The sequence below is a fragment of the Urocampus carinirostris genome, chromosome 6 (assembly GCF_059441175.1).
Source record: "Urocampus carinirostris isolate Australia breed hairy pipefish chromosome 6, RoL_Ucar_1.0, whole genome shotgun sequence".
Lineage (NCBI taxonomy): Eukaryota > Metazoa > Chordata > Actinopteri > Syngnathiformes > Syngnathidae > Urocampus > Urocampus carinirostris.
This window is the reverse complement of record NC_142354.1, coordinates 45,108,414-45,126,816: the sequence shown is the minus strand read 5'-3', so window position 1 is coordinate 45,126,816 and position 18,403 is coordinate 45,108,414. Positions and strand designations below refer to the sequence as shown.

Sequence of the window (18,403 nt, the reverse complement as noted above, 5' to 3'; positions counted from 1 at the left end):
AATTGGCGCATCACTGAATAAGCCGCGGGGTTGAACATTTGGGAAAAAAGTAGCAGCTTATAGTCCGGAATTTACGGTAATTCAAATGCATGTCGGGTATCGGTCCGTGGCCCGGTGGTTGGGAACCTCTGCCCTAATCCATCTCGTTCCTCTTTAGAATTCTGGTCTATGGCAGCGTGGACACAGCAGCGCAGTGCATCTCGACCCTCAGGAACTCTCAGGGCTGCCCCGTGTTGTGCCTCAAACACTCACCTTGCTTCCTGTTTGCTGGTCTGCGTGACGGTACCTTGCTGGTTTACCAAAAGAAAAGCGCCGGTAAGCACCACACGATCTTAATTCATTTTTTTCTCTGCTAAAAAGGTTTTTATCTTGCCCATGTTTGTTCTGTCTCTATTTTCCCATTTTGTTCAATAGTCATGTAAAATATAATCAGGGTTGGGTAGGGTTACTTGAACTGGATTACTTTCAATGACTTTTGGATTACTCCAATAGCAAATATGCTAATAAAAGACAAAATAAACTAAATATGGATAAAATGACTACATTTTGTACAGGCTTGGGGAGTTACATAATACATGGAATGGCAAAAAGGATGTTAGCAAGCTGTTTGGATTTATTTTCATTTGGTTTCTGTCGCATTTGATGTTAGTTTTGCCAGAGATCAAAGCCAGGAGAGAAAGCTTACCACGTGTTGTGAGTCATCATTGTATTCCTATTTAGTTTCTTACTTACTCTTACTCTCCTCACATTTTTCATTTAAAAGAGCATTTTTTTTCCTCATTTTGAGAGACGGACTGTAGATGTTGGAGACAGTGCCAAACAGGAATCTCGAACGTGGTGCACCGGAAACCCCCTCAGACCACCTGAGTTGCCTGTGGACTGGTTCTGAAAATATGTAACGGGTCATTGTGATCTTCTAGCGCTGTAGATTTCTAGCTAGGATGGTTATAACCTGGTAATAACATAGAAATAACATGGTAAAAACAAGTTACCGTAAATTCCGGACGATAGAGCGCACCTGATTATAAGCCGCACCCACCACATTTTAAGAAGAAAAACGATTTTGTACTTACACAAGCCGCACCTGTATATAAGCCGCATGCGCCCACATTAATTAAATGTAACACAAACACAAAATCAACCCAGACCCGACTTTAAGTCCCGCGATTGAAACTGAATGTCCTTCATTAAAGTACACAGTCCAAGTATCACAGCCGGCAAAATTAACGGAAAATGATACCAGTAGTTAAGGTTTGATGCAGACCGACAGAGTCCGGGTCCCGTTGAAAGTAATCTAAAGAAAAAAGTGTATATTTCTAAAGGTAAGGTTGGGAAAAATATATATCCACTATTGTCCGCTGTGTCCACAAACACTCACCTTTACCGCTAGAAAAATTACATAAATTGGCCCCATCACCGAATAAGCCACAGGGTTGAAAGTTTGGGAAAAAAAGTAGCGGCTTATAGTCCAGAATTTACGGTATTTGAGAAATGTGAATCAAAACTGCTTTTTGCGCTAATCTGTAACAAAAAATCAGTTCTCAGCTTGAAAAAGGTTGGGAACCCCTGCTCTATAAAGTCCAGTTAGAAAATGTCTCCAAATATTATAGAAATGAACACAGTTGAAAAAACAATATTTATTGGCAGCTTGCTCAATCCTATCATTAATGCAATCACTTCTGCTGCCAGTTTTTCAGGTTGGAAGCCAACTTTTGCAAAACAAATAAACAGAACTGCAATCATTAATTCGCATCCCAAAAAGTCATGGGCCAAGTTGATCCATCAAATATATAGTCGGACATAAATAAGTGCAAGAAAATAAACACGCTCGTACACACGTCCACATGCACTTATGAGAACTGCTACCCTGTGTTACTGTTACTAGTTACTCCATTTAAAATGTAATTATGTTACCCGGACCTCCAGATTACTGAGACCCAAAAGTAGCGCGTTACTCTAAAAGTAACTATCCAGTTACCGTATATACTTATTGTAGCCAACCCCATATAACTGCTTTAAACTAGCTACATAATAAAAGGAATATTATAATAATAATAACATCTACATCATCCTGTGAAAGAAGTACAATCATTTCTTTGGTGGGCGTGTCCAATCTCGAAAGTATGGCTGCAACTCACTATTATTTTAATAATCAATGAATCCGTCAACTATTCTTTCAATTAAACGAATCAGATTAAAAAAAAAAAACGTTTCTAATATCCTCCTATATTCAAATATTGAAGTTTTGGACGAAAAAAATAATGCACAACACAACAGAAAACTCATCTCATCTCATTAGCCGTACCGCTTATCCTTATTAGGGTCGCGGGTGGGCTGGAGCCCATCCCAGCCATCTCCGGGCAGTGGGCAGGGGACACCCTGAACTAGTTGCCAGCCAATCGCAGGGCACACGGGGCCGGACAACTCACTCGCTCATTCACACCTAGGGACAATTTGGACCGGCCAATCCACCTGAAATGCATGTCTTTGGAATGTGGGAGGAAACCGGAGTGCCCGGAGGAAACCCACGCAAGCACGGCGAGAACATACAAACTCCGCACAGTAAGGCCGGGAGCTGGATTTGAACCCATGCAGGAGGTTCCTACGACCTCAGAACTGTGCCGCACACGCGCTAACCACTGCGCCGCCGTGCTGCCCACAACAAAATACTCCATAATATAAAAAAACAAATGTTTGACAGGTAACAATATTTGCATGTTCTCCCTGTGCTTGCGTGGGTTTTTTTCCGGGCACTCCGGTTTCCTCCCACATTCCAAAAACATGCCTTTCAGGTGAATTGGCCGGTCCAAATTGTCCCTAGGTATGAATGAGCGAGAAAATTGTCTGTTCCTGTGTGCCCTGTGACTGGCTGGCAACTAGTTCAGGGTGTCCCCTGCCCACTGCCTGAAGACAGCTGGGATGGGCTCCAGCACCCCCGCGACCCTACTGAGGATAAGCGGTGCAGATAATGGATGGATGGATGGATGGACATACATGTGTATGCTATGCATCTGTAAATATATATGATTCTCTTTTCCTACCACCTTATCTAAAGATTAAATTACTTTTAGACTTATTACACAAAATAAAAACAAATAATTTGCAATACATTTTTATGTGAAGCATAAAAAATATCGGCCAAAAAATATCAAAAACGTAAACCCCCTTTTAAAACTCTTGTGAAAGAATTTGTTTTTTGGGTTGAATCTTTGAATATGATCAACACTCCTATTGTCCAAATAATACACTACAGCGGGACCTTGCTACTTCGCGGGTCTAAAAAATAATAATAATAAGATAAAATAAAAAATTGTAAGCATTTTTGAAGGGGCGTCGCTACTTCGCGGATTTTCACTTTTCACGGGTGGTTTCGGTCCCCATTAACCGCGATAACCGAGGGATTACTGTATATGTTTAAAAGGCTGCCATTTGTGTTGAGATATTATTTTTCTTTTTACTCGATACATTTGATTAATTTATGTTCTTTTATCTCTGTATTTTTGCAGCACTCTATCTGTTCCTTTGTCAACATTATAGTTTTTGACTGTTTCATTCCCATTTTGTTTGTAATGATGCATTATTCAATCATGAATGATTTTTAAAAAACTAAGATACTTTTGTCAAAATGCTGCCAAGGCGCCCTCTGCTGGATCAAAGTGGTATTCCAACTTTGCAACTTCAAAACAAGATCCAATGCACTTATTTGCAATGATTAACGTGCTTAGTGACTTACACATCGCGCAACACTCAAATCAAGGTAATTAGTTGTCTTTTAATAACTGTTTTTATTGATTTGTTGTTGCAGCCCTATTTGAAAGCTTGCAAACTAACACTTAGCCGAGACACTCCATATCCATATCAAATTCTGCTTCAGAGCACCTCTCCATGTCTCGGTCCTGTCCAAGGTGAGGTTTTTTTCTCCTGGCATGGTGTAATGCAAAAGTAACTTGACAAATAAAATGACCAAAACTCAGCACAGTGTAACTTCTGTGCCTCCTTTTTGACGCACCGCCTACTTTTCGCTACTGGAGAAACACTCCATGACAAAAAAATTCAGTTTCCCCATATTATGTGCTTTAGATAACGCCGCCATAACTGTAATCAGCAGTGTTTATTTGAGCTGTGAAAAGTGATGGGTCCCGGGGACTCGCATGCTCCAAAATCGATGGGTCCCAACAGAGATCTATGGTTCCCCAAAATTATGTGTGCTCCGTGCCCTTACAAACTGTCATATTTTCCCTTACAAAATACAATTTTTTTTTCAAACATGTTTATTGATGTGGTTTAACATGTTATATTGTACATGTGTTTCCTTATATCATATATATTGTTAATAAACATTTTGTTATGAGACACTGAGTTGCTTGACATGAATGAGGTTAATTATAAAAAAAGTTCAAAAATGAAGTCGCTTGGACGTTCACTTTAGAAGGAAAAAATACATGCAAAAATAATTGAGTAGGTATATACATGTTCTTATTCAAATTATTAATTCATTTTCTGCATTTAATTATTGTTGGTAATACACTGATTAAATGGATCACCACAAACCTGTCTTTTTTTCATGTTCTTTTTTTTTTTCTTAACTTCTTTATACAACATCATCATTCGTAATATAATGCATCAAAGCAAGTGAGCCGTTGGAGAGCCGGCTCTCTTGAATGAGTTGAGCCGAAAAAGCCGGTTCTCTAAAAAGAAACGGACTTTCACCACACAACTCGAACTGGAGATCGGCGTGCGGATGAAAACTCGAACCGCGAGACCAAAACAACAATGGCGGATCTGCCTGCTGAAAAGTTTGGAGTGCGGTAAATCTTTGTTAAAAAATGATAATGACAATTTCGTGTCAAAGGAGTTGCGTCCCGGGGACGCACGTTGATTTGACACGATGCGTCCCCAGCAAAAATAATATGTCTAGGACGCAGGGACGCAGGCAAACGAGAACACTGAATCAGAGGTACTTTAATGTTTATATAAACTTGCTGGTGATGACTGATGTTTTGTTTCATCGTGCACGAAGGAGTGACACTTAGCGATAAGTAGACGTTGTCACTAATGATCTGAACTTAAAAAGTAGCCAAGTGATACACCGTATTGTAACCAGTGTTCCCTCTAAGCTGCGCGCGTGCACAATTGCGCACTGCTCGCAAATTCTCAGCGCACAAGAAAATCTAGCCAGCGCACAATAATGAGGACTCGAAATTACTAATTAAGAAGCGACTCAAGTCAAAGTTACAGTGCATGAAGGTAAAAATACACGGGTTCGCCTGACGTTGTGTCCTAAATGCGGTATTTTGAAGTCGAGTCGAAGGAGAACGAAGTTGGTTAAAGTTAGTAGAGTTTGTCGGGGAACCGGCTTCTTCAGCTCAGCTCACCAAAAGGAACCGGCTCTTTCGAGTCCTAAACGGCTCTTCGGGTTGTTTTTGCTTCTTTAATCCCAACATGACCAAATATTAAGTAAAATTATGCACAAAATGACTTAAAGGAAGGGGGGGAATAGAACAAAAAAGAAAAAAATACCAAAATGAAAAAGTAGTGAAAAGCTGAGAAAAAAAGAAACAAAAGGAAGAAAAATTTAGAAAAAAGCCAGAAAATAAAGAAAAGAAATGTAGGAAAAAAGTTAATAGAGAACAAAAAGAAAAAAGAAAAAATAAACACAATGAGATTTTTTTTAAAGAATTTTAAAAAAAGGAGAAAAAAAGCACAGAAAAAAAAAGAAAAAGTTTGTGTTGCATTCAAATAATTTCCAATTACATCAAGTGAAACTTGTCGCCAATATTGTACTTCCACTCAAAAATGTGATTAAGTACAGTTCTGCATCTTACAACCGACTCAATAAGCCCCCGAAAATGTTAATATTATGCGACAAAATATTTTAGGAAATAAAAAGAAATGGATATCTTGTGAAAGAATTGTAAGAACAAACGACGTTTGTCGGCCGTACAACTTTTGCAATAGTACATGAGTCAATTCATTCAAAAGAAAAAAATCATTTTGCATTACCGGAAACTCCGCAAAATGTAACTTGATGTCAAGTTTTGGACATGTTTGATAATGAATTATCTTGCGACACTTGGGATTATGGTTGCTCACTGTTGTTTCAAGCGTTGCTCACCGACTTTGTGTGAACGCTAAGACTCGGAAGGAAAATGACAGGGAACATTGATTGTAACAGTAATTGATTTAGGTGTTACAGTACTCGTTACCGAGTAAAGTCATTCCGGGAACGCCCTCCTTTGTAACACATTGCTGATACTACAATACAATCTCTCCTCACCAGTTCTTCAGTGATACGTCGCGCTTTGGAAAGAGACCAGGCGCAGTTTTTTTTTTGTTTGTTTTTTTTCTGAATTCTTGCATTCCTCTGGTGTGTTAGCTGCCATATGTGAGGCGTGTCTCACTAAATCAACGGCAGGCCACCTTCCTCTCGCATTGTTGATGTCAGAGGGAACACAGGAGGCATGTCAGGTGCAGTGAGCCGTCCTGCCCTCCCGGCAGCGAAAAAACCTCCCCTTCATACATGAATGCCATATCACATCAAACAGGCCCCTGCTGGCCCCCCGTGCTACAAAAGAATGATTCATTACAGGAGTAAAGATTTTTCATAGTTTTGTGCATCAAAAGGCAGAACAGAAGACTTGGGGGGCTTCGGTGGCATCTATTGAAGTTATTTTGCCCGCAATTGTTGCTAAAAGGCAATCCCAAATTCCTAAACCAGTGTTCTGGTTTGCCCGCGTCCCTGCGTCCTAGTCATTTTTGCTGGGGACGCATAGTCTCAAATCAACGTGCGTCCCCGGGACGCAACCTCATCTCATTAGCCGTACCGCTTATCCTCATTAGGGTCGTGGGGGGGGGCTGGAGCCCATCCCAGCCATCTCCGGGCAGTGGGCAGGGGACACCCTGAACTGGTTGCCAGCCAATTGCAGGGCACACAGGGACAGACAACTCATTCGTTCATTCACACCTAGGGACAATTTGGACCGGCCAATTCACCTGAAATGCATGTTTTTGGAACGTGGGAGGAAACCGGAGTACCCGGAGGAAACCCACGCAAGCACGGGGTGAACATACAAACTCCGCACAGGAAGTCTGGAGCTGGATTTGAACCCACGACAGGTTCCCATGACATGAACTGTGCCGCACAAGCGCTAACCACTGCGCCGCCGTGCTGCCTGGGACGCAACCTTTTTGCCACAAAATTGTCATTATTACCCGATTACTTTTTTTTTTAACAAAGATTTACTGCACTCCAAACTTTTTGTCAGGCATTTTCGTTTTGGTCTCGCGGTTCCAGTTTCCGTCTGCACGCCGATCTCGGCCAACGAGATCTCGTTGTGGAGTGAAAGGAAGTCCGTCTTTTTTTAGAGAACCTGCTTTTTTGGCTCAACTCATTAAAAAGAGCCGGCTCTCCAACAGCTCACTTGCTTTGATGATTGATATTACGAATTATGTTGTATAAAGAAGTTAAGAAAAAAGGGAAAACATTTAAAAAAAAAAGACAGGTTTGTGATTATCCCTTTAATCGGTATATTACCGACAATAATTTGATGCAGAAATGAATTAATAATTTGAAGATGGCGGCAGTAGCTCAGGAGGTAGAGCGCTCGTCTTGGGATCAAGAGATGGCAGTTCGAATCCTGGCTCCTCCGTGTTACATGTCGAAGTGTCCTTGGGTAAGACACTGAACCTCTAATATCCCCAATAAGCAGGTTAGCGCCTTACATGGCTGCAAGGCCGCTATTGGGAAATGTGGAGCACATTGTAAAGCGCTTTGGGAAGTCGATGACTTGAAAAGCGCTATAGAAATGCACATCATTACATTTCATGATTAAAACTGAATGAATATATAGATTTATATTATATATTTGTCGCCGATTTACAGTTTCAACCTCTATAAGACTCAATTTTGGGGAGCCATAGATCTCTGTCGGGACCCATAGATTTTTGAGCATGCGAGTCCCGGGGACCCATCACTTTTCACAGCTCAAATCAACACTGAATGCTAAGTTTGCCCTCGTCTTCGTCATTTACCTCAACCAATGACCCTAAATGATACAGTTGTGTATCTTATGGGTTGGCACTACATCTGTTTTTTATCCCTAGACATATCTGTCATGAACATACTTTTGTCATCGTCATCCATAAATTCGGGTTCAGTGAAACTCTGTTCACTAGAATCGCTGTATGTTTGGAAGCTGGTCTCACGTGGGATACACCATTTTGAAACCACTGTGTTACTTCAATGACATCACAGCTCTACAGCCAGGGTTTGGTAGGGTTACTTTAACTGGATTACTTTCAATTACTTTTGGATGACTCCAATACCAAATATGCTAATAAAAGACAAAAGAAACTAAATATGAATAAAATGATGACTCACAACATGTGGTAAGCTTTCTCTCCTGGCGTTGATCTCTTTGATCTCTGGCAAAACTAACATAAAATGCAGCAGAAACAAAATGAAAATCAATCCAAACAGCTTTTTGCCGTTCCATGTATTCCGTTACTCCCCAAGCCTGCACAAAATGTAGTCATTCTATTCATTTTAAGTTTCTTTTTTCTTGTATAAGCATATTTGGTATTGGAGTCATCCAAAAGTCATTGAAAGTAATCCAGTTAAAGTAACCCTACCCAACCCTGTCAACAGCAAACAAGCCAGATGGGTCAACCTTGAGACTAAATTTCTCGAGTGCCCCGGCGTGTGGGATAATAGCAACAGATCTGCATAATTGTTGGGAGAAACACTTCATGTTTTGTCCCTGAGTGAATGGAAAAAAAGAGGTTTGGGAGTACCTTTAAGAGTTTGAGTGCAGTAATATACGTTAGCTATGTCTGTCCGAAAGTTCTAGCAATGCATCTTTACATCACACGCAAAGCCCGGAGGCAAAACACTCAGGCCTAAGCATAAACAAACACTAGCTGCTGGGAAACATAGAGGAAGGGCAATTTTGTTTGGGGGACTGCTTGAGGCTTTGGTGCCATTTGCGTCCTTTCCACCATCTCCTCTTAAAGGGATAATGTGTGTTATTTGAACATTAGAAGTCCTCCGTGTTACATGTCCAAGTGTCCTTGGGTAAGACACTGAACCCCTAATACCCCCAATAAGTGGGTTAGCTCCTTACATGGCTGCAAGGCCGCTATTGGGAAATGTGAAGCACACTGTAAAGCGCTTTGGGAAGTCATTGACTTGAAAAGCGCTATAGAAATGCAGATCATTTCATTTAAAAGTTTGGCCTGGTCTATAGAAATAGAATGTTTTAGTTAGCAAAATACTGATGTTGCTTAACAAAATCGATTCCGTTTCGTGGCACAGCAGGGTTTTTCTTCCTTTTTGAAGTCAGGTGGTGAAAACGGCCTTTTCACCATGCCAAGCAATTAACCTGCTGGGGCCAAAAAGCCTCGTAGTGCAATGAAAGGCGTAAATAAACAACTCAAAATGTTAATTAAAAAGCCGGTTTCAGTCCAGACTCTAATTTGACTTCATTAATGCACAGCAAAGGAAACGCTTATGTCATTCAATTTATCATCAGACGCTTCCGTGGCAGCTGCAAAAGTGCGCTTTGTGATTCATTCTCAAAGGAGAGGAAGGTCCGCTACCGTTGCACACTGGCCAAGTGAAACGGGGAAGAGGTGAAGGCCAAAACAAGGATCGGAATGAAAACCTATGTTTTCTGTTTACCCGTTTCATTATACGATACTGGAAAGGGCATTCTGTCATTTCTTAACTCGATGCAGTCCAGCATGAAATCGCACTAGAAGGCGCACCAGATTACAAAGCACACCCCTCTAAAGTAGTCTTTTGACGTATGTTTTTCACAAATAAGACACACTGGACTATAAGGGCACATGGAATTAAAACCACAGTACGAAGTGTATAACCATTGCATATTTGATACACTTATATATATGAAACCGTTATTAAGGACAAATTTCATGGAAAAAAATGGCCTCAACACTCTTAACGGAAGGTGGAAGACAAATTGTAAATGGCATATTGACGTTGATTTGGGACACAGGATTTTTATCGTTCCATAGGAGCTCGGTGGCCTTGGGGGTATGGCGCCCGCCCCGAGACCGGGAGGTTGTGGTTCAAGCCTCGGCCGAGTCATACCTAAGGGCCCGGTCACACAGCCGTTTGCGGCTGAATCACGGCCAGAAATCTCTGCCTGTGAGGCGGACGCTATTGGACGCTTTGAGATAGCCATACAGACGAGATACAGCAGTGCTTAACACGCGGTCAGAAATTCACGCGCGGGTGGCATTGCGAAAAGCCAGGGCGTGGTTACACGTGGGTAGGACGGGAAATTTCAGCGGGTCATCGTGAGTGGAGCATGGTAATAGCATGTTCTGCGCCTGTATCGCGGTGTTATTACGTGAAATTAGCGTGTTAGGCGTGTGACGGTCAAACGCCTTTCTCCGCGTATATACAGCGCGATTTGCCGAGCACACGTCAGTTGTGCTCGAGACGTCAAGGGGGTGAACACGGATCCCCGTCAGCGTAGTGACCTCGTCTTAATCCATTTTTATTTCTTGACATTTCTTTTCATTTCATAACAAGATCATAAAATAAAAATGAAAAACGATTACAATAATAACATATTGGCTTCTTCGGTGCCATAGCTTGAAATCTTGATCTTCACGGGACTGTGTCTCGAGCGGTTATGATTTCTACAGCCCGATCGCAGCAGAATGCGCGTTCACGCGGGGGGGGTGTTGCGTAGGAGTCGGATTTGGGCACAACACCGACTCGGGAGCTTTTATACCCGTGGTCCACCCGACCGTCTGTTTTGCGGGCATACCACCGATGAACAGCAAGATGGCCAATTTTGCGCAAAATTTTACCCGCGATACAGACGCAAACGGCTGTGTGACCGGGCCCTAAGACTTTAACGTTGGTACCCGTTGCCTCCCTGCTTGGCGTTCGGCATTAGGGATTGGAATTGGGGGGTTGGGTCACCTAATGACTCCCAATACCTCAGTTGGGTTGAGCGAGGGGGCTGGGAATCCCCTCCTCTGAATCAATCTCCCAAAAAGAGTCAGAAATGACTCTAGCCACCTCCCACTAGGGGGATAATTTTAGATACTTAAAGCAGGTGCTATCAAACAATAGTAACTTACCAATTATTTGGGGCATTTTAGCAAGTTGGTCACAAGCAACGGGCAAGTTTTTTTCCGCTTAAGTTAAGACTATTAACTTTATGTTAAATTCTTCTTAATTTGGGAACACATTTTTTCAGTCAATAGTCCTTTCTCCATATAAGTACTTATCGGACGAAGTTTCTTTAAAATCAGTCATAATCGCCCAGACAGATAAAATCAAGATTTTTGGGGGGGGGCTAAATGGTGTGCCCCTACCATTACTGCGTATTTACTTTCAGTTTGCATCACATACGGGATTATGTTTGGTGGAGGTGCGGGTTCGGTACACCACCATTTCAATCAATTTGTTTCGTATTCGTTATCAATATTTGCACTGTGTTTTATTTCCCAGATGATGTCTGGGACGCTGATTCCAGCAGAAGTGTGAGCTTGGGTTCAGATCCAGTGCGGACCCTATTGGTGCTGGATGACTCGGTGTGGGCGAGCTGCGGGAACTCGGTCACAGTGGTGGACATCTGCACCCTCAACACGCGGGTAATTCTTATATGTTGCTACAAATGTGTTTGTCATTCACATGGTACCTTGCCATTTTCAAAATGCTGGATTTCTCAGCCAGGTGGTGTTGATAAACAAATCAACTGCAAAAAAATATATATATACAGCGAAACCTGGGTTCTCGACCATAATCCGTTCCAGAACCCTGTTCGAAAACCGATTTGTTCGATCACCGAAATCATTTTTCCCATTAAAAATAATATAAATTGTTTTAATCCGTTCCAACACCCTGAATGTTTACCTTGAATGTTTAACGTAAACATAAAGCTAACCTAGGCTAATCGTACGTTTGCGTTATCGGAATCTTATGAATAGGATTTCTTACCTTTGTGGTGGTCAGTAGAAGGCGCTCGCACACCTCCTTCATGTTTGGCTATTATTTCTTTCTAAAATGCAATAGTTGTACGCACTACTTTTCTTTTTTCACCTGTAGCAACTTTGCCGCTTGCACTGACTTTCTTCGGAGGCATAATAAGGGGCTAAAATGCCCGTACGCTGCTCAGCATCTCACCCTAGCGTACGCACTCACGCTTTACCGGCGTACAAACTCCAATTTTTTGACCGAACAGCGAAGCAAGAATTTCTCGAAATTTTTGGTCGGACACCAATTTGTTCGAACTGAGAGGCGTTCGAAAACCGAGGTTCCACTGTACATAGTATTGACTTAAATAATGAACTGCCATATACACGTGCATTTTAAAAACAAATATCAGAGAAATTTTGATTTATTTTACATAAGATCAGCCACACTAAGAAGTAGCTAACATAAGTATACCCCATTTTGCTGCTACGGCTACCCTAAAGTCCAACACCTCGCAAAGGGCTTTGTAAAATGTTGAGAAAAACAGTTCAGGTTTGGTCACTTTGAGTGTCCGTAATTTGTATTATTTTCCATAAATGCTTGAAATCTCTCTAACAAGTATTGTTGGTTTACTAAATATTTTAACGACTGGGTATACTGTTCCGAGTCAGGATATACACTGTGACGTCATGCTAGTTTGATATCACTTGGATAACTGTCAGCTTGTTAATTATTGTGTACCGTATTTTCCGCACTATAAGGCGCACCGGGTTATATGCCGCACCCCGAAAAAATAGTTTTTGGTCCTATATTTGACATACATAAGACGCACCGGATTATAAGGCGCTACAATGGGAACGTGGACAAAACAGTCAGATGATTCAGTCCAACTGATTACCCCCTTAACATTCCCAAAGCTTGCATAGAAGCAAATACGTGTCGTAGACACGTGCGGATGCGGTGTCCGTACGATGTCACTCAAATGCATCGTTCCAAATATCATTCGGAAGGTTCTTGGGATTCAAGAAATGCCAACCATTCCTTCGTTTCTATTTTATTTTTCGCTCGCATCTTTACTGTGCATATGACAATAAACACTTGGAATTGAGTTTAATTTAAAAATAGACACTCCATTCCATCTATTATCTGCACGCTTATCACAGAAACATCGAGTTCAGTGAAACAAGATACAGGGAAAATATATAGCCGAAGTAGCTCACCGAAGTCGTTGTGTTCAATAATAATGTGCAGCCATGGTCCTCTTATATCCGTGAGTTTAGTAAATCCAGGAGAATAAAATATTTACAAATACAGAATAGTAAAAAAATGCTTTCTTTATGCCGTCAAACGTGTGCTATACGCATTCATCTTTTTCGGCCAATTGCAGGCTTTGTTTTGCCGCTTTAGCCTATGCCAGCCTGTAAATGATAAAAAGGATCCGCCCCTTTACCTCCGAATAACTTTAGCCAATAGTGATCGATTCAAATGATGATTGACACATTGGTTAGCCAATGAAACGCCGGTAAATAAATCCCAGCATACACCGCGGACTACTTGGCGTTCAGGGGAAAATCAAGTCGGCGGCTGCAAGTTAGTTGGAAGACTTTGCGATTTAATATTGAGCCATAAATAATGCGCACTGTATTATAAGGCGCATGGTCAGCTTTCGAAAAAAATCAAGACTTTTAGGTGCGCCTTATAGTGCGGAAAATACGGTACTCTCCTTTAGTTAGTGACTATAGTCAGCATGTATAATGATGTCTTTATGTAGTACTATCAATATTTGGTCCCTTCTCTATCACGTTGTCATGAGCGCAAGGGATGGGAGGGCTTAATATCGGTTGCATGGCTCAGCATGTGTACAGTCTGTTGTGATGGTCTCTGTAAAAAAGTAAATTGTAGAAACAAAATAGCGTATTTTAGACCAACATTTACGGTAAGTGGTATTATAGAATAGAATAGAATATACTGTACCTTTATTGTCATTGTTACAAAATGGGTTAACATATTGTGACAACGAAATTGGGCATGACACTCCAGTTTTACACATTTACAGCGAGGTATGAGCCAAGAAGATAAAGGAACAGAGAAGATAAGGTTATAAAACAAGGGGGATAAGGCTATAGTTATAATTGACATGGTATTTACACAAGAAATGTCGGCATGTGGGATGTTACATACAGTGTTATCGTGATACCGTTGGTATCGTAAGGGTTGTGCAATATTGCATTTGGTGCAAAGTCATCATAGTGCAAAAAAATAGTCAGCATATGCATTGGTGCAAACATAGACATCATAGTGCAGAAAAAAGAAATGGTCAGACATTGCGCAAGGTGAGCAGTAAACGTAGTGCAGTCGACATGTGCAAGAACATAGACATCTGCCTTTATGTGAGTTTATGTCCATCTATCTATCTATCTATCTATCTATCTATCTATCTATCTACCTTGGTCATATCCCTCAAGAGTGGTGACCGGCAGCAAGACACATACAAAAACAAAGAAAATAAAAAAGTGAAAAGGGAGCAAAAAACACCCACAAAATTTTTTGGGACCATGACCAACCCAATTGCCCAAACACCTAAACAAGTTAGGCACCTCGGCACCTAAGTCGGTCATGCTTTTGTCCCTCCAGATGAAACGGGACACAAGAAAGCGGCCATGTCACTCAACACACTCTTCACTGGTTTACCCCTGCCGCATCATACGGGTGCCCAGCCCATCCTTGAGAACGCGTCCACAATCCCACTATCCTTTCACAACACCTCTCCACTCCTTTCTATCACCAACAAGAGCTCTAGCTTCCATTATATTTCGACCTCTTTCCTGCACCTGCTCTAAATCTATTCAGCTTCCTATTCATGAAAAAAGGTGCAAAGGCTGACAGTTGGGTTAGCAATAACTCCTCCGACTTTCTCATCTGAGGTGAGAACTTAACGAGCCCCGCTGACCAGTATCCTCTGCCGCAGCGCTTAAAGGGTCAACACCGGTTACTCGCGTTCTCACCTCGTTTCCTTCCCTAATGGCTGACTCGACGCCGCGCCGGCAAGCAGAACCGGCAGTCAAAGGTATCATCCGCGGCTCGGCGGCGCGTATCATCTTTCTATTTTTCCGCGCGCGAACATTGCACGTCGACATCAATTTGCCGGCCGGGGACGCGTCTCGTTTGAGGCGGCTTATCCGGAAAGTCTCCGAAGGGATTGGCGGAGACGAACACTGGGCTTGCGCTTGTACGAGTGGCTATACGATCAAGTATATTGCTGACAAAGCTGCACGCGAATTGAGTGATGGATTGCAAAGCGTGAATAAATCAGCAACCATAAGATTGGAGGTAGCCTGTCATAAGCTCCGACGGGCCCCGGGATGATTTTGGAAGTCGTGCGGATTAGGTGTCCTCTACTTGTAATCAAATGCTTGTTGACTGAAATCGAAAAGGTTTGGAGAAGTTACACGTTGACTTGAATTTTGTCATCGGTCGAGTTGTCATGTAGGGTTTGTGTTTAACAGGGTTGGCTAGGGTTACTTTAACTGGATTACTTTCAATTACTTTTGGATGACTCCAATACCAAATATGCTAATAAAAGGCAAAAGAAACTAAATATGAATCAAAAGATGACTCACAACACGTGGTAAGCTTTCTCTCCTGGCTTTGATCTCTTTGATCTCCGGCAAAACTAACATCAAATGCAGGGTTGGGTAGGGTTACTTTAACTTGATTACTTTCAATTACTTTTGGATGACTCGAATACCAAATATGCTAATAAAAGACAAAAGAAACTAAATATGAATCAAATGATGACTCACAACACGTGGTAAGCTTTCTCTCCTGGCTTTGATCTCTTTGATCTCCGGAAAAACTAACATCAAATGCAGGGTTGGGTAGGGTTACTTTAACTGGATTACTTTCAATGACTTTTGGATTACTCCAATACCAAATATGCTAATAAAAGACAAGATAAACTAAATATGAATAAAATGATGACTCACAACACGTGGTAAGCTTTCTCTCCTGGCTTTGATCACTTTGATCTCCGGCAAAACTAACATAAAATGCAGGGTTGGGTAGGGTTACTTTAACTGGATTACTTTCAATGACTTTTGGATGACTCCAATACCAAATATGCTAATAAAAGGCAAAAGAAACTAAATATGAATCAAATGATGACTCACAACACGTGGTAAACTTTCTCTCCTGGCTTTGATCTCTTTGATCTCTGGAAAAACTAACATAAAATGCAGGGTTGGGTAGGGTTACTTTAACTGGATTACTTTCAATTACTTTTTGATTACTCAAATACTAAATATGCTAATAAAAGACAAAAGAAACTTAATAAGAATAAAATGATGACTCACAACACATGGTAAGCTTTCTCTCCTGGCTTTGATCTCCGGCAAAAGTAACATAAAATGCGACAGAAACAAAATGAAAATAAATCCAAACAGTTTGCCAACATCATTTTTGCCCTTCCATGTGTTCCTTTACTCCCCAAGCCTGCACAAAATGGAGTGATTTTATTCATATTTAGTTTCTTTTTTCTTTTATGAGCATATTTGGTATTGGAGTAATCCAAAAGTCATTGAAAGTAATCCAGTTAAAGTAACCCTACCCAACCCTGGTGTTTATTACCCCAAAGTCTTACAGGAATTAAAATGGCTGCTTTCGTTGACGTCAGACTTGGGGACACTTTTTGAATCGTTGGCTGCATTGAGTTAGAATATTTGTCAGAGTTTGTGCCCAGAGGGTAAAAAAAATAATGATTTTTTTTTTCTGTATCTGCTCATATATATCTTGGCTATTTAAGAGCATAGTGAGTTTTTTTTTTAAATGTATTTTATTTATTTATTTATTTATTTGTCTCGTTTCGCTCGATTACAAAAAAGATGAAGATAATGTTAATAATTTTTTATTGACTTTTTAGTTTTGCGCTTTTTTTGGTTATTTATGATCAATTCAAATGCCCCCAAAAAATACAATTATAGAAATTATAAAACAAAAAAAACGAAAAAAAACAAAAAACAAATGTTGATTTAGATAATAAGCAGGCATGCATGATCTAATATATAAATTTATGTTATAATATGCAGGGTTGGGTAGGGTTACTTTAACTTGATTATTTTCAATGACTTTTGGATGACTCCAATAGCAAATATGCTAATAAAAGACAAAAGAAACTAAATATGAATCAAATGATGACTCACAACACGTGGTAAGCTTTCTCTCCTGGCTTTGATCTCTTTGATCTCCGGCTAAACGAACATAAAATGCGACAGAAACAAAATGAAAATATATCCAAACAGCTTGCCAACATCATTTTTGCCGTTCCATGTATTCCGTTACTCCCCAAACCTGCACAAAATTTAGTCATTTTATTCCTATTTAGTTTGTTTTGTCTTTTATGAGCATATTTGGTATTGGAGTAATCCAAAAGTCATTGAAAGTAATCCAGTTCAAGTAACCCTACCCAACCCTGATAATATGTTGTAAATAAGTGCAAAGTATGTGCAAGCAGCAAGATAGCAACTTTATTTCAATGATCAAAGTCAACCCAAAATTTTTTGAAATGTTGAAAAGTTTGCATTCATTTTACATATTGTGAGGCTTGCCAACAAGGAACTGACATAATTGTCTGCCATTTTGTGAAAATGGATTTCCTCTGCCTTTGAGTTATACAAACGGCCCCTCTGCGGTGCTAAAATGCTAACAAAGCAGAACGAGCAGCGATGCGCCGACTGATCAATAGTGACTGCCAGACCTTGTTGCTTACTCTTCCCATTACTTGACTCATCCCTAGCGGAGGAGACCTCGTCACCGGCCGTGACCACGGACTAATGAGCTGTTCCGACCCGTCGCGCCATCTCTGGACGAACTGTTTGAAGGAACTATTGTTGACACATTGCTCGCATGGCCAACTCACCGACTTCACTGACTTCATATGTCTATCTATCTACCAAAAGGGGGGGTGGACGGTACTGGAATTGTCGATATTCACACAATCAAGTAAATAGTCAAGTCAAGTCATTTTTATTTGTATAGCCCTTAATCACAAAGAGTCTCAAAGGGCTTCACAGATTATTACAGTATATTACACAGACTATTTTTCAGAATATTATTATACATTCCCCTGCTCTGGAGTCGACGAGAAGAGTAGGTTATTCGTATGCTATAGAGTAAAAGTGAGTTTTAAGCTTAGATTTAAACATTTCCACTGAGGTTGCAGATCGGATCTCAGGGGCAAGAGCATTCCACAGTACCGGTGCCCGGATGGAGAACGCTCTCGAACCGGCAGAACACTTCTTGGCTCTTGGGATCACCAGAAGACCGGCACTCTCAGATCGTAGGCTTCGGACCGGGACATAGTGGGAAATCAGATCTGAAAGATAAGAGGGAGCAAGTCCATGTGTGATTTTGTATAATACTAAGAGAACCTTGATATCACATCTAAGGCTA

At 41.0% G+C, this 18,403-nt stretch overlaps 1 protein-coding gene across 2 annotated transcripts in view; it reads left to right on the top strand.

Moving 5' to 3' along the window:
• Positions 1-18,403, top strand: part of arhgef10la (Rho guanine nucleotide exchange factor 10 like a) — a 284,562-nt gene that overhangs the window by 249,995 nt on the left and 16,164 nt on the right. For both annotated transcript variants that reach the window (XM_088339079.1, XM_088339078.1), the window contains 2 exons: positions 158-315; positions 11,492-11,634. In XM_088339079.1, the coding sequence (XP_088195205.1) occupies positions 158-315; positions 11,492-11,634 (301 nt within the window). The remainder of the gene's footprint in view (positions 1-157; positions 316-11,491; positions 11,635-18,403) is intronic.